We start from the raw sequence: 24,203 nt of genomic DNA on the forward strand, positions 1-24,203 counted from the left end.
AGTTGGAAGTTGGCTGGGAAGATCGCAAATGGCGATCATGTGACCCCAGAATGCTGCAGCTGTGATAAATACATGCCAGGTGCCAAGTGCCTGAATTTTGATTATGTGACCACAGGGACACTGTGATGGTCGTAAATGCGAGGACCGGTCGTAAGTAACTGTTTACAGCACTGTTGCAATTTTGAATGGTTGTTAAACAAATGGCCATAAATCGAGGACTACCCATAAAAACACTGAGATTAGTCATTGGCTAGGTGGGGAAACAAAAGGGGTGCATGCTTGAAGCTGTACAGCAACTTGAACCCCACCCAATTTCTTGTATGTAATTCGCTACATCCCAAATGATGTCATCAAACTGGAATTTTTGAGATATATGTACATGTGTACAACGATTAATGCATAGGGAACCCTCGTATTAGCTGCATTTAATGAAGTTTATTAAATTTGTCCCTGGTTGTTGTTGTTTGTCTGTGTGTGTGTGTGTTTTTTGGCTTTATTTGTTGGCATGGCTCACCGAAAAATAATGCACTTCCCCATTTACGAGTTATCATGGCATTGTCTTGAAGCCCTGGTTCCTGGTAGCTACAATTCATCTCTCACTTCTGTCCCTCGGATTGAGTTTTTAACCTTTAACCTTTATGCTTTAATCCTGTGCTTTAGAAAGGCTCCCCCCCGCCCCCCCAGTGAGTTTATGCTCAGTCAGCTGGTATTTGAAATGCCTTCCAGCTGAACATCTGAGCCTTGGGCCAGTGCAGCTCTGTTGGGAAAGCTGATGCATCGCCATCATCAGTCATGCAAGAACAGTTAAAGGAATGCCAGCGACAGGAACAAAAAGCCTTGGATAACCAATAGGACAGGAGCAAGGAAGTACACTGTGGGACTCTGCACCTCACTGGCTCCAGAAAGTACGTAGTATGTTGAATAAAGAGATGCTTATCATGGACTGCCAAGAATGCTTCTAATCGCATAGGGCCTGGTTATCTTAAGGGCCACCTCTCCATGACACTTTCTGCCCATCAGAAATCAGTCAGCGAGTTCCTCAGTGGCCTTTTGCCTTTCTGAGCCATATGGGTTATCTAGCATCGGGTTCTTGAAAGTGGTCAATATTGATCCCAGGGGTCAATGGGGCTATCCAAGGGGTTGTTATTAATCATAGTACTACTACTTAAAGTTTTGTTGTTTATTCGTTCAGTCGCTTCCGACTCTTCGTGGCTTCATGGACCAGCCCACGCCAGAGCTTCCTGTCGGTCATCACCACCCCCAGCTCCCCCAGGGACGAGTCCGTCACCTCTAGAATATCATCCATCCACCTTGCCCTTGGTCGGCCCCTCTTCCTTTTGCCCTCCACTCTCCCCAGCATCAACATCTTCTCCAGGGTGTCCTGTCTTCTCCTTATGTGGCCAAAGTATTTCAGTTTTGCCTTTAATATCGTTCCCTCCAGTGAGCAGTCTGGCTTTATTTCCTGGAGGATGGACTGGTTTGATCTTCTTGCAGTCCAAGGCACTCTCAGAATTACTACTTAAAGTAGTACTTATTAAATTATTTTCATATAATAAATGTTTGGGGGTTGAAGAACAATCTGAAACTTCATGGAGGGGGTCAATGAGCTGAAGAGTTTGAGGACCCCTGATCTTAAGGAGCGGAGATCTGCCATGCTCAAATGTGATGCCTTCAACTTCTTGGCCAAAGATCTTGGAAAAGAAGATCAGTGCTACTGTGCTTAGGCATCCCCACTTTCCCACCACTACAGTCTGGTGCAGAGTAGCCCCCTTGCCTTCCTATCTCTCATCTACCATTGCGCACATCAAATTTTAAAACTCTCCACTCCACATTGCCTTCTTGCTATTAGCTGTGTGTTCTTTCTTAAGGCTTCTGACAACTGTTGCTGCTCTCTGCTGGCCAATGTTTAAGTTCAGAGCAAACCAGAACCAGCTGTCAACAGCAAAGGAACAAGCAGTTAAGAAATACGCCGCAGACTAGCACTTGGTAGAGCAGCCATGAAGGCCTTGGAAAAGATACTGAAATATTGTGATGTGCCTATACCCACAGAGATCAGAACCTTGCAAGCCATGGTATTCCCTGCGACCCTCTATGGAAGCAAAAGTTGGACTTGGAAGAAGCAGGATGGGAAGAGTATTGATGCCTTTGAACTCTGGTGTTGGGGAAGACTCCTGAGAAGACCATGGACAGCCAAGAAAACAAACCAATGGATCATTGAACAAATCAACCCAGAGGTCTCATCTGAGGCACAAAGGACCAGGCTCAAATCACCCTACTTTGGACACATGATGTGAAGACCCAGCTCTCTGGAGAAGGCTCTGATGCTGGGAAAGGTGGAAGGAAAGAGAAGAAGGGGATGACCAGCAGCAAGGTGAATGGCAATGGGGAGATCATTGGGAGACCTGAAAGAACAGGTTAGGGATAGATTGTCATGAAGAAAATCTATGTGGCCGATAAGAGCTGAAAACAACTGGATGGCACAAATCAATCAGAGCCAGCTCAGGAGTAAAGGAGTTCTCTGCAAGGTATTTCAGACTTCTGGGAATTTGTTCCATCCACAACTGGACAGTGCTTGTCAACTGGGGACCCTTGAAGCTGAAAAGGATTCTGGGTAACCCATCACCAGAAAAAACCCCTCCCCCCACCCCCAAAATATAAGGCTTTGTTCCAAGGAATTTACTATTTAAACTTCAATACTTGATGGAACTACCAAAGGAGGGGTTACAGAGAGGTCCTCCCTATAGGTGCATTCCAAGTCATGGAGATGCCTGATTATCAAAAAGTGATTCAGGGCAGCACAATATGTCATGTGTAAAAGGACTGGAGGTTTAAGTCTCTTGGCATCTCCCGTGAAAAGTATTGGGCCCCATGTGACAGGAGTGAAGTCTTGGAAATTAGAGAGTTTAGAAGCATAGCTTGGACTGTTGTCTTACCCGCTGAGCAGAGAATTGTTCCTTTTTAACACAAGGTTGTTTAAAAAGTGTAGTCCACCCCCTCCTTGCAATACAGTCCATTCTATACCATTTTAAGATTCTTGCAGTCAACCGAATGGAGTTTGCTTTCAGTGGGACACCCCCCCCCCCCCGTCTTAGAGCGCAAAGGCTTGCAGTGCATAACACTTTAATTGTTTTTATTTTTAAAAAATGGTCTTTATTGCACTAGGTTACCCCCGAGTCATTCCAGCAAAAAGTATTCTGCAAAGATATCGTCCTTTTTCCCGAAGAGACCTCGGGCTTGCTGATATTCCAATGGGATGTCCTTTGTTTCTTTCTTAATATCCCTATCAAATATCTTGGGTTGGCGGGGGAGGGAGAGAGAAAGAGAGAAGAAGAAATCAATGTATTTTCCATTTTGACTCACTCTTTTCTGTTGTTTCTTTTTTCCCCAATGATCAACAGCAGCTTGGCTGTTTGTAATTTTCCCAGACTGTATTTGAGAAAACAGCACTGAGCTGGAACAGGGGACGTGTTACTAGAACCCCTCTGCTCCTATTGCTGCCATTTAAGGCTTTTTAAAAAATCAGCAGAAACCAACGTGGCTTTCCCAATTTGTTTTCAACTGTCCTACTCAACGAGGCTGTCATAGGAGATATGTAAAGCCAACGTAGGATTGGAACCAGGGTTAGGAACATGTAACCCTTCAAAGGTTGCTGAAATACAACCATTAACCCCTCCAGCCAAGAGTGAGATGTAATTTAAGATCATCCAATGGTCACAGGCTTCCCACGTGTGCTTAAAGAGTAACACAGAGAGACCATAATTAGCTTTCTATGCCAGCCTTCCTTCCTTAACCTGGACAATCTTTCAGAGCTTCAGACTTCAACTCCCAGAATTCCTCAGCCAGCATGGTTACTGCTGAGAACTGCAGGAGGTTGGATCACACATCTGGAGAGGGCCCCAGGGTGGAGAAGGCTTGTCCCCATGCCTTATATGGGCATAGATACATGGGTACACATATATGGGCATAGATACCTCAAAGGCCATCTTTGGCCTCAACTCCCAGAATTCCCCAGCCAGCATGGCTACTGCTGATAACTACAGGAGGTTGGACCACTCATCTGGAGAGGGCCCCAGGGTGGAGAAGGCTTGTCCCCATGCCTTACACGGGCATAGACCCAAGCACGCATATATGGGCATAGATACCTCAAAGGATCTCAGACCTCAATTCCCAGAATTCCCCGGCCAGCATGGCTTACTGCTGATAACTTCAGGAGGTTGGACCACTCATCTGGAGAGGGCCCCAGGGTGCAAAAGGTTCATTCCCATGCTTTATACAGACAGGGATACCTCAAAGGCCGTCAGTTCTAGGATCTCAGACAAATCCTGTTCCATCTCAGATAGAGGCAGATTAATTTCAGCAGCAGCCTTGGCAACATCGGGATGATAATGCTTCTGCAGCGTCTAAAGAACCAAGATCAAAAGAAATGTTGACGTATATTCATAGCCCTGACAAATAGCTACCATCCCAGCTGGATTCCCAGGACTGCCTCCCCCTGCTTCCATGATCCTCACTTTGGTAAAGCAGCTACAGAAATACCGGCTTCCTTCACAGAGATGACACATGGGTTTGCGGAGAGCACACCAAGGAATGCTTCAAAACCCTTCTCTAATTGCCAGGTGTCACCTAGGTCCTTTCAGCACTGGACCATGAAACCACAGACCCAACTACCTCATTCCTGGGGGGTTACAGACCCCATGGGTTGCCCCAGGTATTTCTTGAACCTGAGTGGTCCCTTGGGCCATCCATTGTATCTCCGGTTGCATGGAAATAGAGAGGAGCCGCTGTCAACAGCTGCCAATCGAGCGACTGCCAATGGCATAGCTCTTTGTGCCGGTGATGATATCAGCAACCACACTGGTCTTCCTCCCTCGTGGGTTTTTTAAAACAGTGGGCAGCCACAATTCCACCAACCCCTTAAGCTCTTCTCTGATGAAAACATACTTTTATTTCCCACAAAGAGCTCTCCAAAGCCCTGCTTTCCAAGGGCTCTTTTTCATCCATCTTATAAGGATCCTCCGGCATCTCTGAAGAAGATAAAGGAAAGGAAACCAGAATAAACCACCAATGTCAGTGTTGTAGCGCTGTGGTATAAGGCCTCCTCCTTGCCGTCCATGATCACAGGGGAGAGATTGTTTCTTCTTCTCAAACCCACATGTCTAAGAAAATGTTCTTCACGCACCCACATCGTGGGGGACCGCTGGGATAAAAACCAGCCGCAAAGATCTGTGTGTATCTGCCCCGTGTCTACAACGAACAAACAAAACTAGGGTAAAGCCAGGCAGGGGTTCTCCAGAGTCTCGGAGAACCAATCCAGCAGGCCCTTGAGGAGATGCAGTCCCGGTTGTGCATACGCACTTGCGGGCTCCACCCTTCCCCTTCAAAGTTAGTCAGCCTCCACTGAGCTGGTGGAAACTCAGCCGTTCTGAGCTGGGTTTCTCTCTCACCTGCAGGGCCATTGGGCTTGTGGATGAGCACCTGGCAAGATGGATGCCTCCTCAGGAGGTTACAGATGAAAGGAATGACAATCAGCAAGCCATCAAGAGGGGCAGTGAGCGCCAGGCGGGAGAGGCGTTTGGCAAACGCTGCCACCAGATATGCTGGCAAGTGCCTGGTGGAAGCAGGAGAGACAAGGATACTAAGGGAAAGCTATTTTCCACCAGTGATCCACACAAGTCCACACCGCTAGCATGAAGCGCCTAAAAAACTCCCTTCCTGTTCAGGAGAGGTCAGTGCTGAACAATAAAGCCACTAAGGGTAGTCCTTATTTAGCGGCTGCCTTGTTCAGTGACCATTCGCAATTACGACAGTAATGAAAAAGTAACTTTATGACCAATCCTCTCCTTGATGACCTTCACAAGTCTGTAAAACCAAAGAAAGCTGAAGGAAGATCAGAAGCACAGTTGTGGTTTCACTTAGCGACCGCTTTACTTAATGACCAAGTTGCCCCTCCCCAACGCTGTCGCTAAATGAGGACGACCTGTACTCATAGAAATTCCAGGTTCAATTCCCAGCCTCTTCCTTAAACAAAACAAATAAACCAACTAGGTTGCAGAATCATCGGAATTAAGTTTCCTTTCAGCTACAAATGTGCAAAACTTGCCTCATGCATTCTTCGTTTAAAAGTAAAACACATGTTTTTTCCAGGGGAAGGGCTGGAGATGACTACAGGGAAACACACGCTCCACCTAGGTTATTAATCAGATATTAATGGGATATTAATGGGCAATGGGATATGGAGCAAGTCCTGGGCATTCCATCAAAACTTTACTTACGAAGAAGATAAGAACAAGTCCAACAAATGGAAAAATCGGGCACGGTATTTTACGTGGAAGATGGAGGGGTCCAGAAGACTGTACAGTTTTGTGTAGAAATCTGGGTATTCCCTACAAAAAATAAATAAATAAAATAACCTGCTTAATTATCTGGATTTGTCCCAAACTCACAATTGGATAGTTTATGCTTTGGCAGGATTGAAGATGCAAAACTGGTCACAGTCCCCAAATATCTGGAAGACACCCACCTGGGCAAAGCTGGTCTAAAAAGGACCTGTCATGCACGAATGCATGATTGGGGAACTAAAGCCTTTGGCCCAGGGACAGAGCAGTTTGCAGGACTGTGGACTTGCTGAGGAACTTACAGATTGTGTTGGAGAATCAGAACGAACAGTCCATTTAAGGCAAGGAGGCTGATGGCTCCACCTGAAAGAGAAGCACAGAGCAGGGCTCAGTGAGACGTGAGTTATGGCTATCTATCGGGAGACCCAGCAGAGCCACCAACGGCATTCCAACCCACGCCATGCGATGGTAGACGCCCACAGAGCACCCAACCCACGTGTGAGAGGGAGACGCTCCAGCAGTTTGATGCCACGGCTGAAGAATCCCTCCAGGAGGCCTGTTCCCACCAATAAAGGAATATAAGGGTGACCTTGGGCATGGAGATGGAATGGACCAGCCATTCAAAGGGGGCTCACGGGCAAGATTATGACTGCGGTCATGAGAAACCCCACCTTGGTTTTGCTTAGTGTAAGATGGGAGAGAGGAAAACCAAGCTTTCAGATTCTGTTATTCTACCTTTCCACCATGAAGACCACTCCTGGAATCCCTTCCATGCCTATTGCTTGACTTAGCCTACTTTGAAAGGGTTGATATCAATCCTGAATTTGTCCAAGTGCCTCTCTGATCCATCTTATATTAACAAAATCAAGACAGAGTTCTTTGTAGTGTTTCTGTCAGCGTATCTCAACCTCGCGTCCTTGATGTGCTCCATAGCCATAATAAACCACTTTACGCTCCAACTTCACACCCCACTCCCATCTGGCAACATGGGAGAAGGAAATGATGGAAGGTGCTCCAATAAGGGTTTCTGTGAAACCTTCGATCCGGGGATCTGACAGTTTCCCTCTTTCTCAGGACTGGTTCATCTTTGCGGCTCGATCATTCCTTCCCTAAGCCCAAGGTCAACCCTATATTCCTTCACCCCGCCACTCACCAACATCGTAAGCGACCGTCAAGAAGTCCATCAAGAGGGTGGGCTCATTCAGGTGGGGCAAAATGGAGTCATGCAGGATGACCAACACTTTTTTGTAGAGGCTTCCAGGTAGCTATGCGGTGTGGGGAGAGAGAAGGAGAACCATGTCAGGTAGGGGGAACAGATGCTACAGACAACTGCATGTCTTCCAAGCATGGTCTGATGCAAATGTGGATTGCTAGGTGAATTCTTTCCATATTCATATCTCTCTAGGAAGAAACATTCTAATCTCTCCTGATTAAGGCGCAATTGAGGCCAGGCCTAGAGGGGATGGGATTATTACTTGGGTGTGCCATTAACCTTACAATCAGCCCTTCGAGATTTGCAATGCCCACCTTGTATTTCAGGAATCCCAGCCACATCCTCTCAAAGGCCCGCCTGTGTTCCTGAAAAAAAAAGTTTTAAGAAATAAAGTAAGTTAAGGAGACAGAAGCGAAGCAGCCTCTGGAATGAACTACTGTCCAGTGGGAAAGTCAACGGTGTCCATCAAAATACGTCCTGGCTCTTGAGATGCTTCAGAGGGGATGTCATGCCAGAAGTGCTTTGTCTGTTCGCACAGCAGACCCAGCAACTGAATTCACACAACCTGCTAATTTTGGTCCTTATCCCTTCTATGGCATTCCCCACGAAGGCAACACTCCCGCCCTCAAGATGCACCTTAAGCCAGGCCAACAGAAGAGCCACCATGAATAATTTCGCTCAATCAAAAGAAATACCTTTAGTTTGGACACTTTCCATTCCTCCTGGTTAGCTGTCAAGGGAGAAAGAGAAAGAGACACCCAACTGAAAACAAAAACTGCTGTGAGAATCGAAACATGTGTTTGTACATTCCCTTAACGCTTTGGAATAATTTAGCTGCAAGACTGCAATCAGAGATGGATCTGGGTTCACGCACCGCACTGAAGGGATTGGGCAGGTTTGTTAAGTTTTGCTTCTTTATCAGCTGAACTGACATCTTGCTTTTCCTCCAAGATTTCAAGAAAAGAAGTATGACACATCCTCCTCCAAGTTTATCCCCGCAACAACCCTGTCAGGAATGAGTTGGGCTGAGAGTGATGGGCCCAAAGTCACCCAGTGAGTTTCTCTGGCTGTGGGTGGACTGGAATGTGGGTCTCCCCACTCATGACCCAACACCTTAACCATTATATCAAACTGGCTTAAGTCTGGTTTTGGTTTATAGGTGGTCCTTGCTTAATGACCATTTGTTTAGTGACAGTTCAGACTTATGACAGTGCTGAAAAAACTGACTTACGACCAGTCCTCACACTTATGGCCTCCATGGCTGTTTCCGCCCCCTGGTCACATGGTCACGATATGGGCACTTGGCAACCAGTTCACATTTATGACCATCACAGCAGCCTGTGGTCGCATGATTGCCGTTTTCAATCTTCCCAGTTGGCTTCTGGCAAGCAAAATCACTGGGGAACTGCGTGGTTTGCTTAATGACCACGTGGTTTGCTTAACACCTGTGGTGATTCCCTTAAAGGTCGTAAAATCAGGTCAGATTCGCTTAATGACTGCTTTGCTTAGCAACCAAACCTCCGGTTGCAATTGCGGTCATTAAATGAGGACTACCTATAGTTTGTTGTGTGTTATTCTCTTCTCTTCTATTGGAAACAGTAACCGCTTAGTGGGACATACAAGCCCAGCCGTTGTGGCTTTGCAGCTTCTTCAACAAACCATGGCTTGGTGTGATATCAGAACCAAGCCATAATCCAGGACTTGGCTTTTGCCTGGTGGACATTCTGGGTTCTTTAAACACTGAAGTAAACTGAGAACACACTTGGCACGTCTGCCAAGATCAAACTTCTGGCTGGACAGATAGATGCAAGAAACTCACCATGTTTCACCAGAAAGTTTTTTATCTCGCGTTCCTCACTCGGCATGATGATGGACGAAATGAGAGCGAAGGCATTCTTTTGGTAAACCGGAAATGGGGCCTGTGGGAAGAAAAACAGATGGGAAAACTGGAGAGACACAGACATTTTAACTGCTTTTGGGCAACAACCCAATATATGGCAAGGAACTCTTTCCTCCTCCCTCTAAAAACAAAAAAATATTCCTTACGATGCTGTCTTGGAAGTATTTTTATCTTGCCCTTCCTGCAAGGAGCTCAGGGGACTATAACTCATCCCACCTCCTCCTCCTCCTCCTCCTCCTATTTTAACTCTTTTTTCTGTTTATTTTCAAAAATTTGAAGAATAAAATAAATGACTATAAAAAAGAGCCCCAGAACTCAAAGTCTCCTCTTGAATTGAGAAGATTTTTTTTTCATAATAATGGAGAAGAAGGAGAAGGAGAAGGAGAAGGAGAAGGAGGACAAGGAGGAGAGTAATGATATGTGGGAAAGACCTTGGGAGACGGGGTGAAGAGATGCTGCCAAGGGAACAGTCAGATAAGAGACAGAATAGCCCTCAGCTACATAATGGGTGGAGCAAGATGCTCAGAAGGAACCCTCCCTAGTTTTTCAGGCTGTAAAGGAGATGGGGGGATGAGTCTGAAGGGGAGGGTGATGTAATGGTATGTGGGAAAGACCTGGGGAGACGGGGCACAGAGATGCTGCCAAGGGAACGGTCAGGTAAGAGAGGTCATAGCCCGCAGCTGCATAATGGGTGGAGAAAGAGGCTCAGAAGGGACCCTCCCTAGCTTCCCAGGCTGTAAGAGAGATGGCGGGAGCTTTGTACTTTCAGACTTGCAAGATGCTGTCAATGTAGCCTTATAATAAAACAAAACTAGCTCATCTGGCCATGTTTCCTGTCTGATCTACCTTGCAAGGTGGAGGAGGAGGAGGAGGAGGAGGAGGAAGGAAGGAAGGAAGGAAGGAAGGGGGGGGAGGAGGAGGAGGAGGAAGGGGAGGAGGAGGGAGGAAGGAGGAGGAGAGATGGCAATGGAGCAGGAGGAGGAGGAAGGGGAGGAGGAGGGAGGAAGGAGGAGGAGAGATGGCAATGGAGCTGTCATTTTAGAAGGCACACTGTGCACACCTCCAACCATGGTGTTCATGCCAAGAAAGTCCTAGGAGACTGGACAGAACTGGCTGCAGTGGTCTTGTTCCCCAAAGGGGTGCCTGATCTAATGACCCCCACTCCAAAAACAGACTTCCACTTTCAGCAAGGACATTTGGGGTACCCGTTTGGCTTTTTGCATTACGCTGCCCAGGTTTTCGGCTACCGCCTTCATCACAAAGAACCGGACATCATCCTGCTCCATGTATTCCTGGAAGCGAGAGATTAGAAGCGAGGAATCCTGGTCTGTCTGGATTAGGCCCTCCACAACCACCTGAAAGAGAGCAAAGGGAATTAGAAACTCAGAGAGGGCAGAACTGGTTGTGTCTGCATTGTCACCACTCCTTCCCTGGGAGATATAAATTCTCTCTCCTAGAGGGGAGAACTCTAGAGGATTTGGGAAGACTTCACCCACTCAGGATGCCCAAACATCCTAATTTTCTCTGGGGGGTGGGGGGCAGAAAGAAGAAATGGAACTGAAAGCTGAATCAAGAAAACCCACACTACATTTTTTTGTTTTTGCCCATTCTTCTAAATAACACCTCTGCTGCACAAGCTGCACCGGGTGCCAAGTTTGCTTCCGGGTCCAATTCAAGGTGTTGGTCATCACCTTTAAAGCCCTACATGGCACGGGGCCAGGCTACCTGAGGAACCGTCTCATCCCCACAACATCGACCCGCCCCACCCGGTCAGGCAGAGAGGGCGTGTTACGGACCCTGTCCATGAGAGATTGTCAATTGGCAGGGTCCAGGAGGAGGGCCTTCTCTGCAGTGGCCCCCGCCCTTTGGAACATCTTGCCCCCGGAGGTGAGGCAGGCGCCTTCACTTCCAACCTTCAGGAGGGCCCTGAAGACTTGACTCTGCCACCTCGTGTGGGGCGTGGGGTGGGAAGGTGGGCAGCCATTCATGGGGTTGGCTTGTGCCTTAGAGCCCCTCCCACCTGATTGGAATTTTTTAGCCTCTTGGATTTTACACTTATTTATATTGTATTTTATATTTGTAAATTGTTTTATTTTTATAGGATTTTAATTGTTTATTATTATAGTTTTAATTTTATTGTAAACCACCCAGAGTCCCTCTTTTGGGGGAGATGGGCGGTAGCAAAATTTGAATAATAATAATAATAATAATAATAATAATTAATTAATAATAATAATTATTATTATTATTCTGGCAACAGGAATCAAGGTCCAAGGTCAGTCTGCTCCAGAATGCCTGTATCAGAATCCACACCACTTACTTGCAAAAGCTCCCGTGGGAAATTGAAACTCCATTCATTCTTGACCAAAGGGTGCTTGGCTTCTAGTTCAACAAATTTCATGAGGGTATCAAGAGCAGTTTCCTTCCATTCAAACAGACAGGCAAGAAAGCAGAAGAGCGAAAGAGATGTTGAATACTAAGTCAATTCCCCCCCTGCCCAACATTCCTTGAGAATCTTACAGCATTTTTCAGCACGTTGGTGACTAAGGAAGCTGGGTGGCACTAAGCCACTGTGGTTTGCAGAATAAGCCTTACCTAGCTAGATGCACAGAAGATGCTGAGCTGAAATCAAACAGGCCGCATTGCCCTAAGTCAATGTTTTTCCAACTTGGCAACTTTAAGATGGCTGGGGAATTCTGGGAGTTGAAGTCCACACATCTTAAAGCCACCAAATTGGAAAAACACTGACTTATGGCAATGTGGGAATCAGTTCATTGATCTGATGTGATTTGAGACAATGAGAGACAATGGTGAGAGAGAAAGAGATCAGGCCGGTATTTAGCACAAGGGACAGCCAGGACCAGCTTCCCACTAATGGCTGGGGTGCACATTCTTGAGGACACAGAATAGAGCAGAAGCCAAAATAAATCTCTTGCTCCATTAACTTTGTATAGTTATGTTTCTTGGGGCAGGGAAACCCTTTCAGCACAGAGTCTGAAGCAAACAAACAATAACAACAACAACAATAAATATTTGCTAGGGCAGAATTTTTGCAGTACACGCTGACTGGTTATGCAACCAGCCCCAGAAATTCTGGCTTTCGGTGCTACAAAATTAAAATGCTTTTTCTTTGAGGATATGACTTTTCCAGCCTATTTCTTCCTCTGGCTTCTGCACATGCAAAGGAAGATTTGCAAAACGCTCCTCCACATGAAAACCAGCAGTGGGACTTCCCTGTGGGTAGAAAAGTAGCATGCCCGGGGAAAAGCAGAAAAAATAGCCCGAGCTCTTTTCCCTGACCTGCTTGCTTTCCGCATTGGGGGAATGTTGAGATAAAGAAGCCTAAACCATTTTTAGCACATTTCTAAAGTCTGAAGTAGAAAGGCCCAGACAGAAATTGAGTGACCTCCTTACAAACTCCTTCCTTATTACCTTTGCTACTCCATTTTAGCAAGAATTCCTCAACAGACAAAAAGCTTGGCCTGTTAATCACTTTGGTAAACTCACTTTGACTGGGAAAGCTTCGTGGCCCATCAGTTCCCCCAGGCAAATGGAACAGCTGTTGAAGCGATGTCTCATCCAAATTTTGTATTTCTCTTCTGCGCTGTAACTCTCTGAAACAAGGCAAGGCAAGGACAGGAGGCAGATGAAGAGAAGGTTTGAGATCGTCAGCTACCACATATATTCAGTATAATCCATCCGTTATCCATCCCTGGATAAACCGACCTGCAAAATTGCAACCAAAATACCAGGAAAAATGCGCCACCTGCAGATAAGCCGACTCGCGTAACTGCCACTGACCTTTTCCTCCACCCACGAACTTTTTTTTCACGTACCAGAAATTCTCTGGCAGCATCGTCCTTATCTCCTACACTCTACTAATAACTTTTAGCTTGAAAGCTGCATCACATGCTAACGGTTGGCGATTTCCAGACACGGTGATCACCTACCTACCGGAAATTGTGTGTGATGGGCGGCCACATCAGTTTGATAAATAAATAAAGGTCCCTGAAGTCACAACAGCTGGTAGCCAACCTTGGCAGAGCTTGAGAGCTAATCCTTAGACCCGGTTAGTATTTGCAGGAGAGCCCATCAGCAATACCCAAGGTTGTAAGAAAGACTGGGAAGTTGAACACCATTCATGCTTCAAAAATGCTTGAGAGGTATTTCAGAATTTGCACATGCACAGCTCCCTGTCTCCTAGCTCATTAAGGCAGCTGGGTCCTTATTCAAGCTTTTGCGGGAGCCTAAAAAATACGCGGCTGCCTGAAAGCCTGTTTTTATGAGTAGATTCATGAAAGCAGCCATGGCTTTGTCCTGGCTTGGACAGAATCCTTAAAAAAACATAATGAACCAGCTGCTTTAATGAACACAGAGGTGCTGTGCTCCCCTGAGGTCCAAAATACTCCTGCCAAATCATTTTTGAAGCGTGCACAGCCTTAAAAACTACCCCCAAAGGACTGCTGCAAGAAAACTACAGAAGCTTAGTCAAATCAGTAGCACTGCTGTCCCATTTCTCACATCCATCGTGTTCTCCCCCAGGTCCATCCTCTTACCTTGGACAGATTCCTCCTCGGGAGGAAGTTTGCCAATGAAGAGTTCACCTCGTGTGAGTAAAGCTCCGAAGAGGCGGCTGCAAGTCCGGATGGCACACAGGATTATCTCCTTGTCCTCGGCCTGCGGAGGAGCAGAAACCAGGATTTGGGGGAAGGGAAAGAGAGGGCACAAATTACAGAGGATTAAGACACCTACATGAAATGCACTTGGAAACAAGAGGATGGGTTCACTCATGCTACTGAAAGCAGCTGCATCTTCCTGATCGATAAGAGAAAGTGCTCAGCTGCAGCCACTCTGCCCAGGCTCAGGAACAGCCTGTAATTTCTCTGCCCTTCTGGATTGCTCAGTTCATTCTCAAAAGCCCTTTTTTCCTTGTGGGTCCCTCTCTTTCCCCTGGCCAGAGAAATCCTCACAGCTTCATGCCAGCCGCCACACTTCCCATCATTCTTGCTTCTCCAAAGCTTCCTAGTATTCCCAAAGAGAGGCATTCAGACTCGACCTGGCTCTTGCCTGCTATCCTACCCCCCCCCCCTTGAGAAAACACCTGGATACAAGGTCCTCCGGATCCGAAGCCCTATTCTTCCCAGCTGTTCTCCTCCTAGCCGGGGAGAGCCAACTCGGCCCTTCCCACGCAGAGTGGAGGGGGGAACACTCTGCCCATGCTCTATTGCCCCCCCCCCCGCCTCAGTTTCTCCAGTTTACAAACAGGGGCCGAGGAAGGAATTAGAAGCGGCGCTCAAAGACTGATCAACGATTAAGCGGGCGCGCTCCTGGGAGCGCAGGACTGACGCTACGGCGGGCTGGGGGCGATGGGGAGTGTAGTGCGACGCCCCCGGGGGAGGCGGGGCCGGGCATAGGGCGCTCCAACACACACACACCCTCCCCGCCAGGGGGCGAAGCGGTCGGGGCCCCCGGGCGCCCACCTGCAAAAGCTCCAGGATCTCGAAGACGCGGTTGGCGCGGCAGCGGCTGCCCAGCGCATCCTCCAAGCAGGCGGCCAGCGCGCCCTCGGCTTCCCGGACCGCCTCTCCCGCGGGGGCCGCCATCGTCCGCTCCCGGGCCGGCGCTCGTGCGCGGAAGGAAGCCCGGCCACGCGCCGCCCCGCGCCCGGCTCCTCCCCGGGACCGTGACGCGCGGCAGCCGATCCGCCTCCTCGCGGGGCGGAGCGGAGGCGCCGCGGGCCGCCCTGCCCGGCCCCTGCGGAGAGCTGAGCGCCCGCGATCCTCGTGGGCAAGGCTCGGGGGCCGGGGGCTCCCGCTCCGGAAGGGCTGGGACGGGCTCGGGGCGTTGGGATGCAGCGCATCTGGGCAGCGCCAGGCTTGGCAAAGGAGGTGCTAAAGGGGCTTCACCCATCGCGCCCATTTCACATGCCAGTAAGGTAATGCTCAAGATCCTGCAAGGTAGACTTCAGCCATTCATGGAGCGAGAATTGCCAGATGTACAAGCTGAGTTTAGAAAAGGCAGAGGAACTAGGGACCAAATTGCCAATATCCGATGGATAATGGAAAAAGCCAGGGAGTTTCAGAAAAACATCTATTTCTGTTTTATTGACTATTCTAAAGCCTTTGACTGTGTGGACCATAACAAATTGTGGCAAGTTCTTAGCGGTATGGGGATACCAAGTCATCTTGTATGCCTCCTGAAGAATCTGTATAACGACCAAGTAGCAACAGTAAGAACAGACCACGGAACAACGGACTGGTTTAAGATTGGGAAAGGAGTACGGCAGGGCTGTATACTCTCACCCTACCTATTCAGCTTGTATGCAGAACACATCATGCGACATGCTGGGCTTGAGGAATCCAAGGCTGGAGTTAAAATCTCTGGAAGAAACATTAACAATCTCAGATATGCAGATGATACCACTTTGATGGCTGAAAGCGAAGAGGAACTGAGGAGCCTTATGATGAAGGTGAAAGAAGAAAGTGCAAGAGCTGGCTTGCAGCTAAACCTCAAAAAAATCAAGATTATGGCAACCAGCTTGATCGATAACTGGCAAATAGAGGGAGAAAATGTAGAAGCAGTGAAAGACTTTGTATTCCTAGGTGCGAAGATTACTGCAGATGCTGACTGCAGTCAGGAAATCAGAAGACGCTTAATCCTTGGGAGAAGAGCAATGACAAATCTCGATCAAATAGTCAAGAGCAGAGACATCACACTGACAACAAAGGTCCGCATAGTTAAAGCAATGGTGTTCCCCGTAGTAACATATGGCTGCGAGAGCTGGACCATAAGGAAGGCTGAGAGAAGGAAGATCGATGCTTTTGAACTGTGGTGTTGGAGGAAAAATCTGAGAGTGCCTTGGACTGCAAGAAGATCAAGCCAGTCCATCCTCCAGGAAATAAAGCCAGACTGCTCACTTGGGGGAATGATATTCCCTGAAGATGCTGATGCTAGGGAGAGTGGAGGGCAAAAGGAAGAGGGGCCAACCAAGGGTAAGGTGGATGGATGATATTCTAGAGGTGACGGACTCGTCCCTGGGGGAGCTGGGGGTGTTGACGACCGACAGGAAGTTCTGGCGTGGGCTGGTCCATGAAGTCACGAAGAGTCGGAAGCGACTAAACGAATGAACAACTTTAGGCTGGTAATTTTACTGTTCTGTTATTCTGAATAATCATTTAATTGCCTTCTTTAGATTGCATAATGCCCTACCATATTCATTTTGATGCCCAACGTTCTGAAACTTATAATTTCAGTTGTATTGCTGTATGCTTTTATAGCCTGTTTTATTCTAATCCATTTCTGCACCGTATCGCTTGCGTTGATATTCGTTGAATTAAATTTGACTGTTTTTCAAAGATCTGTTTTGCTGGTCAATGACCGAAATAAAAACTGCTATACGGGTAGCCCTTGCTTAACAACCATTCGTTTAGTGACAGACTTACGACAATGCTGAAAAAAAAACCGGACTTGTGACTGGTCCTCGCACTTATGGCCGTCGCAGCAGCCCCATGGTCACGCGATCACAATCTGGGCACGTGGCAACTGGTTCGCATTTATGACCATTGCAGTGTCCTGTGGTCACGCGATCGCCATTTTCAACCTTCCTGGGCAGCTTCTGCAAGCAAAATCAATGGGGAACTTCCCTCAAGGCTGGTGGGTAAAAAGGGGAATATGCAGTTGGGGTGGTTTGTTCTTTTAAGTGTGCAGAGGTAGAAAAGTTTCAACACAGTGGAAATGTTTACATTTTGAGCAGGATCAGCAGGAACAGACATATTTTGATCAGCATTGCTGATTTTTCAACTTCCCGAGATTTTAGGTTTCATTTCCACAAATGTCACTGTGAGGAAGGCACTGAACCAGGACATGATAGCGTACACATTAGGTACAAACAATTACAAGAGTGTTATAAAAATGTACACTTTTATTACACTTTCAGGTAAGATACAACACAAATCCTTCCAATCCTACAGGTCAAGTACAAATTTTTATGTTCATAAAGATATTTACAAGTCAGTTTACCACGGTCCTGGAGTAAGGGAAGAAAGGGAGAGGCCACCAGAAATGTGGAGCCATCTAATTTGCATTCTCCGTGGAAATCGGACGTTGTTTCTGGACCTACTCAGAACTAGAACAGTGAAATTAAAATTGGTGATGGGGTTGTTTCTTTATGCATGTAGAGAGGGCCTACTGCCTTGAGCACACGTAACGAAGATTTTAGCATTTTGGGGAGAAAAATTACGACTACTTGCAGATTTGTATGGGAGATGGGAAGAAGAGTGACAGGATACATTTAATATGGGCGCAGTGATACACCAACTCTGGTGGAAATTCTCAAACAGCTTCCACAAAATGTCTTGGCTTTCAAGAAAACCACGTCACTCTCTCTGTCCTAGCAGCTCTTCCCTGGAGAGAGACTGATAAAATACAAGTCTGTGGCATAAAATGGGTTTGTGGGAAGCAAAAGAGAATGACGTCTACCTTCCTTCATGTACAAACACAGGTTTTTTTTATTTTTTATTTTAAAAAGTATACCATCTCTAAAAATGGAGGCTCCAAATAGAAACAATATGCCACTGCAAGAGCAATAAGCAATAACAAGGGGTAGGAAGTAGTTCTGCCTGTTCAAAAGAGCAGAAATGCCAAAGTTTCTTGGCTACTAGAAGATCTCAATTTTGGAACATCTGGAGGTAGGACAGTTATTTGTATTGTCCAAAAGCTTGGCATGAGTGCCACTTTGCTGCACCATTGTGCATTTTAGCTAAAACAAGTCAGCCTGTAAATTCATAGCAAATACATTTTCCTTAAAAAAAAAAAGAGGAGGAGGAGGTGAAGAAGGAAACTGTTGTTCCCAATTGCTTAACGGCTTGGAAATTGAAAGTTAGAATCATCTGCAATATATATCTAAGACTTTGTGTTGCTTTTCTCTCTTTTAACAAAAAATGGAGATTTTACTCTTCATCCAAATGATTTGCCTGACCGTCTCCCTCCTCTCTTCCTCCCGAACAGAAATACAGCTGAACTTTTAAAAGTTCTGCAAAACGAAAGGAGCCAAGACCAGTGCTGGAAACTCGTGGGCCAAACTTCCTTCAGCCCCACCAAAAACCAGAACAAAACATCTGACCAGCAATTAAACATTTTCTTTTCTACCAACGAAAAAGAAGGAGCTGAGAAGGGTGGACTACAATTAAGTACACAGTTACCGTCACGTCATATTAATAACTTTTTTTAAAAAAAAACCAACCAACCAACCAACCACGTTATCTAGTACATTTATTATCCTAAAACCGTGAAAAGGGGAAGCAGAAGCTTAAAACTGAGAGCTCTCTGTACAAAAGGAAAAATAATACACGTGCACAGACACACATACCAAGTAAGCAGAACGGTAAGCAAAACTGCCCCCCCCACAAACCAGCACAACGAGCTGACTTTTTTCTTTCCTTAAAAAAGGCTTACCCCAAAACGGCAACTGAAATATTGTGCATAATTACAGGTACTTACAAATTTTCACATTTATTGGCCAAACGTAGTGGGGAGTGCTTTTGACAGATCCTTCCATCTGCCCCCCGGACGAGCGCTGCCCAGACGCCGTCCGGCTCTGTGCCCCACCCTGGCCAGAAGTCCTTCCTTCCGACGGATGACGACACGGCCGGCCTCGTGGTTTCCGTCAAAAGGGCAGCGGGGCCTGTGGAGCCGCGGGGCGAACGGAGGGCTTGAAAGAATGGTGTCTCTTTGGAGTCGGGGTCCCAACCGCGGATCTCTCCGAGAAGCAGAGCAGCCTGCGGGAGAGGCGAACGGCACGCTGGCCGGCAAGCCCCTTCCAGCGCAGGCGACGGGCGGTTTTGCAAAAGGCTCATTCCGGGCGGAGCCTGCCTCTTGTCAGCCAGACGGGGGACCAGCACGGAAAGCCCTTCTCCCTCGCTCGCTGCCGCCGAAGGGTGGGTTCAGCTGGGCTTGTTGGGAGCCTTCAATCGGACGGGGGCCCTCATCTGCACCTTCGCTGGCTGGCTCTGCCCGTCGGAGGGGGTGGGAGCCTGGGCAGGGTTTTGCACAACGGAGGCCTGGATCTGGGGGGAGGCCGTGGTGACCACCTGCTGCTGGATCAGTTTCTGGGGAACGACTTGAGCCGTGGCGGTGGTGGCCGGGATGACCTGGACTTGGTGCTGCCCCGCTGTGGTCTGGGACAAAGTCACTGTTTGAGGCTGAGCTTGAACCTGGCGGGGAAGAGCAAAGAGGGAGGGAGGAAGGAAGCAGGTTGGGGCCTGTTTTCCCTACAAGCAGTTTCAGATGTTATCCTTCCGGCAGGGGGTGTTTCTGTGGAGGGCAATCTGTGCCTCAAGTCGGGCATTTCTCACGGAACAGAGGCTTGGCTTTTATTCTTGGCCGCCTCCTTTAAAAAAAAAAAAATCCCCCAATGGACTTGCTTTTTTTGCTTCATAGTTTTGCAAACCTCGAGTTCCCCTCTGCACCTTCGTGGCGTATCGAAAATGGCTTTACAAGGAGAGGCCGGCAGGAGTCCTCTGGAAAATGCAGAGCTAGCACCACCAGCATTTCCCACTGTTGGCCAACTAGGAGTGGCTTTAAAGCAACCTCTGGAGGACTACAAGGTCCCCATCGCTGGTGGGTCGGATGAAAACAGATCTGCCTGGACCAGTTGACCCAAAGGCAGCCATTTTGGCTCGCTTGGGATGGGGAGGGTAACAGCTCCACCTGGGGGTGGTTGGCGCCATAGCACCCCTTATTGATCGCGATTCCATCTTCACTTGGATTTTATATTTACTATCATGTTCATATTTTTAGACCGTAACTTAGGTTTAGATATTTTTATTATCATTTCTATTGTAAACCGCCCAGAGTCCCCCTTTGGGGGAGATGGGCGGTGATATAAATCTAAACCATAAATAAAATAAAGAAAGACAGGGCCGCAACTAGACTAAGCTTCAAGACCCAGCTGCCACGGAGAAGCGCCTCCCAGGCAGGGCAGAACTGGAACAGCGTTTTAGCAAACCTTACCTGTTGGGAAACTGAAACCACCTGCTGGAGGTTGGCCACCGTTGCTTGTTGGGAGACCACCTGTGGGATCTTGGCAACCTTTAAGAAGAAGAAATTGGGATGGGGGCGCGCACGATTAAACAACGTAGGTCTATTGGTGTCCCATCAGCGTTATGCTCAGATTGTGCCTGTGGGTTCTACACATTTGGGGGGGGGGGTGGAAATGTGGGGGAAAGCAGAGAAGAGCCCATGCGGCAGATTTCCGCAACTCGCTCCTCCCCTCCCAAGAAATGAAACAAGACTGGGTGCCTTGTTACCTGTATCTGGGTCTGGACCTGCTGCGTCCCACCAGGCTTCTGGGCCTGAGAAATTGGCGTCGGTAGGAACTGTGCTTTTATGGCTGGCTGCGTGGCATAGACTTTCTGCTGCTGAGACGTCGGCTGCTGGGCCTGGACAGTGACCTGCTGGGCGTTTATCTGGAGACAATCCAGGAGGGCGGGGTCATGACTTGTGTCAGTCTGCCCTGGACCTGCAGGGACCTGAGTTCAAATCCCTACTGGGCCAGGGAGATCAGCTCCTCTACCTTTCAAAGAGTTGCAAGGATAGGAAGGTGGGGGGAATGCACACAGTCGCCTGAATTCCTTGGGGCGAAGGCAAGTTATCAACAAGAACCAAGAGCTGGGTGAATCAGGCGCTTCCCATCTGGCACATGCAACTCTTCAGGAGGGCAGCTCTGCTCCACCAAGACCCCCTTCCTTCTCAGCCAGAAATTACCAATGGGTCCTGCCAACTTAGCAATCTTCCCCTAATGATGGCCAATGGGGTTTCTGAGGACTATGTTTGAAGGGACCCCTTACCCAGAGAAGGAAAGAGAGAGAGACTGACCTTCTGTTGGACACCTGCCTGTCCTTGGGTCACCTGTGGCTGGATGACCTTCTGCTGGCCTGCCTGGTGGTGCTGAGCTTGCTTCACCTTCAAGAACTGTTGGACGTGCAGCGGCTGAGCCATCACCGCCTGCCCTCCTGCGCAGGATGCAAAGGACAGAAGGCTTCACTCAGCCTGGTTTTCCCCTCGTCCCCAGGTGTTTTGGAACCTCCCCTTCTGCATCTTCATAGTTCTGATCCCTGTCCACTGTTCTGATAGGCTGTGAAGAGCTGGGTAAGGCCACTACCCAGATGCCCAACCATCCAATCCTTCTGGGGCCAGGTCAAAATATTTCAGGACATTTCACAATATTTTGACTTAACTCTTTTTTTCCCCAATGTGCGGCAACCCCTTCTGTTTTAAACTCCTAACATAATTGGGAGGTAAGATCCTTTAGAAAACAGTAATTGCCTCTGGAAAACATTCTCAGGTGATTGGAACTGAAACTCTGCCGGTCCAGAATGCAGCCATGCGAGCAGTTTTAGGAGCCCCTTAGATGGCACATGTAACACGGTTGCTGCACGAGCTGCATTGGGTGCCAGTCTGCTTCAAGGTGCAATTCAAGGTGTTGGTTATCACCTTTAAAGCCCTACATGGCCCAGGCTACCTGAGGGACCACCTCACCCCATAACATTGACCCGTCCCAGCCGGTCAGGCAGAGAGGGCATGTTACGGACCCTGTCCATGAGGGACTGTCGATTGGCAGAGTCCAGGAGGAGGGCCTTCTCTGCCGTGGGCCCCGCCCTGTGGAACACGTTACCCCAGAGGTGAGGCAGGCCCCCACTCTCCTGGCCTTCCGAAAGGGAGTTAAGACTTGGGGCGGGAGGGGGAACAGTCATTCAAGGGGGTGGTTGGCACCTTGATGTGGCCCAGGGAAATTTCTATTGAGACGGTTGCTCACCACCTTGGACTTTTTATCTTACGTTGTACATTTTTATGTTTATGTATTTTTATAATGAATCTGTTTTTAGTGATATTTTAGTCTTTTATTCTTTCAATTCGTTGGTAAACCGCCTAGAGTCGTTTGTATGAGATGGGCAGTGAAGACATATGACAGTAAAGTAAAAGTAAAAGTAAAAAATAAAATAATCAAATAAAATAATCAAAGGAAATCTTTGAGGCCTCGGTCTCCAGAAGAGGAGGAACAATGGGTTCAAGTAAACACACCCAGGCTCAGACAGCCCCCTTTTCCTCCCCAACCTGCCCCCAAGCGTCCCCCCCCTTACCTGCTGCTTTCTGAGGCTGCCCAATAGCCACGCTTATTCCAGCAACGGTAACGGGGAGGGCGGTAACCCCCGCCGACGACACCACGGCAGCCGGAACGGACACCACGGGCGGCTTTGCCAAAGCAACCTGGGCTGCTTGAGGGGTCTGCGCCTGGATCTGGCCTTGGGCTTGGAGCTGAGAAGCAGCAACGCGAGTCTAAGCAGTAAGGAATTGGGATTATTGTACAGACAGGAAGGAAGCCTCGCCTGTTGGCTCGGAAGGGGCGGGGCGGAGTTCTGTGGGAGGGGCCTCGGGTGGAAGGGAGGCGGGGGAGCTGCCCAAGGCGAATTGTGGCGTGTTTATTGGGGGTCCAGAAAAAAGGGGGTGTGCGTGTCCCCAGATGCAGGACCCCCGCAAATTCCCTGGTGGAAGGGTGCTGTGACTGGAAACGACCGGCTCTCTCGTGCGTGGCTTAAGGAAGCTCCCAGGTTCTCCAGTGGGGAAATAGACCCGAGTTTGTCCACGTAGACCAACCCTGGCAGCTTGAAGATGCGTGGACTTCAACTCCCAGAATTCCCCAGCCAGCCAGGCCCTGCGCTGATCAGCCTCCACAGCCAAGCGGCCAGCCGAAGAAACCAGCTTCGGGGTGTCCCTAGCTTTCCTTCTCCCAGTGGGAGAACTTTCAACCCACCCAACCGTTTTCCCCGGCAGAAACCTGAGCTGGATAAACAGCAACACTCCTTCTCCCAGGAGCGAGCCACCCTTTGCCGTAACGGTGGCTGGTTGAGCAAAACACAAGTGTTTGGATGGCTGCGAGAGGTACGCATCGTGATTTACGAAGTCCCCACGGACTCCGGGCTGTGCCAGTGGCAAAACAAAACACGCCCCGGCTCTTAGCGCGTTTATGGACCTAGCCACAGCTGTGCTGTGCGTGCTCTGTGGATTATTCTCTAGCTAAATAACTAAATACAGCAACGCGCTCTACTTGGGGCTCCCTTTGAAAAGTAACCGGAAGCTGCAGCTGGCACAGAATGCGGCAGTGTGGGCAGTTATGGGCACCTCTAGGGCTGCACGTATAATGCCTCTGCTGCACGAGCTGCATCGGGCGGCAGTTTGCTTCTGGGTCCAATTCAAGATGTTGGTTATGACCTTTAAGGCCCTTCATGGCACGGGCCCAGGTCACCTGTGGAACCCTTTCGTCCCGATTACATCAACCCGTCCCACCCGGTCCAGCAAGAAAGGCATGTTATGGACCACGTTGGCTAAAGGATTCCGACTGGCGGGGTCCAGGAGAGTCTTTTGTGGCGTGGCCCCTGCCCTGTGGGACACCTTGCCCCTTGAGGTGAGGTTGGCCCCCACTCTTCTGGCCTTCAGGAAGAGCGTCAGGACCTGGCTCTGCCAGCTAGCTGGGGGACCCAAGACTGGTAGGCAGCCCTGGGGGTGGTTGGTGGCTTAAAGACGTTTTCTCCACCTTTTAGTTTTTCTCTTTTAACTTTGTACTGCTTGTACTTTTCATCACGGCTTTGATGATTTTTGACTTGTAAACCGCCCAGAGGCGCTTCCATAGTGAGGTGGGCAGGGTATAAATTTAATAAACAATAATTCTTTAAAAAAATTTAAAAGCGTGGTTAAACTC

The 24,203-nt window shown here is 48.4% G+C and overlaps 2 protein-coding genes across 8 annotated transcripts in view; both read right to left on the reverse strand.

Moving 5' to 3' along the window:
* Positions 1–3,135: 3,135 nt before the first annotated feature.
* NOC4L (nucleolar complex associated 4 homolog) lies at positions 3,136–15,089 on the reverse strand. The gene is made up of 15 exons (XM_063315580.1): positions 14,929–15,089; positions 14,005–14,125; positions 12,956–13,062; positions 11,769–11,870; positions 10,654–10,803; positions 9,368–9,467; positions 8,244–8,278; positions 7,863–7,913; positions 7,489–7,600; positions 6,638–6,698; positions 6,273–6,383; positions 5,445–5,608; positions 4,942–5,024; positions 4,287–4,400; positions 3,136–3,291 (listed from the first exon to the last, which is right to left on the reverse strand). The coding sequence occupies exons 1-15, from the start codon at positions 15,049–15,051 to the stop codon at positions 3,175–3,177; spliced, it is 1,551 nt and encodes a 516-aa protein (XP_063171650.1). The 5' UTR covers positions 15,052–15,089; the 3' UTR covers positions 3,136–3,174.
* A 2,262-nt stretch (positions 15,090–17,351) lies between these two features.
* Positions 17,352–24,203, reverse strand: part of EP400 (E1A binding protein p400) — a 59,324-nt gene continuing 52,472 nt past the window's right edge. For all 7 annotated transcript variants that reach the window (XM_063315709.1, XM_063315708.1, XM_063315707.1 and 4 more), the window contains 5 exons: positions 22,588–22,783; positions 21,323–21,459; positions 20,755–20,913; positions 20,459–20,536; positions 17,352–19,659 (listed from right to left, as the gene is read on the reverse strand). In XM_063315709.1, the coding sequence (XP_063171779.1) occupies positions 19,390–19,659; positions 20,459–20,536; positions 20,755–20,913; positions 21,323–21,459; positions 22,588–22,783 (840 nt within the window). In that variant the 3' untranslated portion in view covers positions 17,352–19,389. The remainder of the gene's footprint in view (positions 19,660–20,458; positions 20,537–20,754; positions 20,914–21,322; positions 21,460–22,587; positions 22,784–24,203) is intronic.

Source organism: Candoia aspera, chromosome 15, assembly GCF_035149785.1.
Source record: "Candoia aspera isolate rCanAsp1 chromosome 15, rCanAsp1.hap2, whole genome shotgun sequence".
In the NCBI taxonomy this organism is placed as follows: domain Eukaryota; kingdom Metazoa; phylum Chordata; class Lepidosauria; order Squamata; family Boidae; genus Candoia; species Candoia aspera.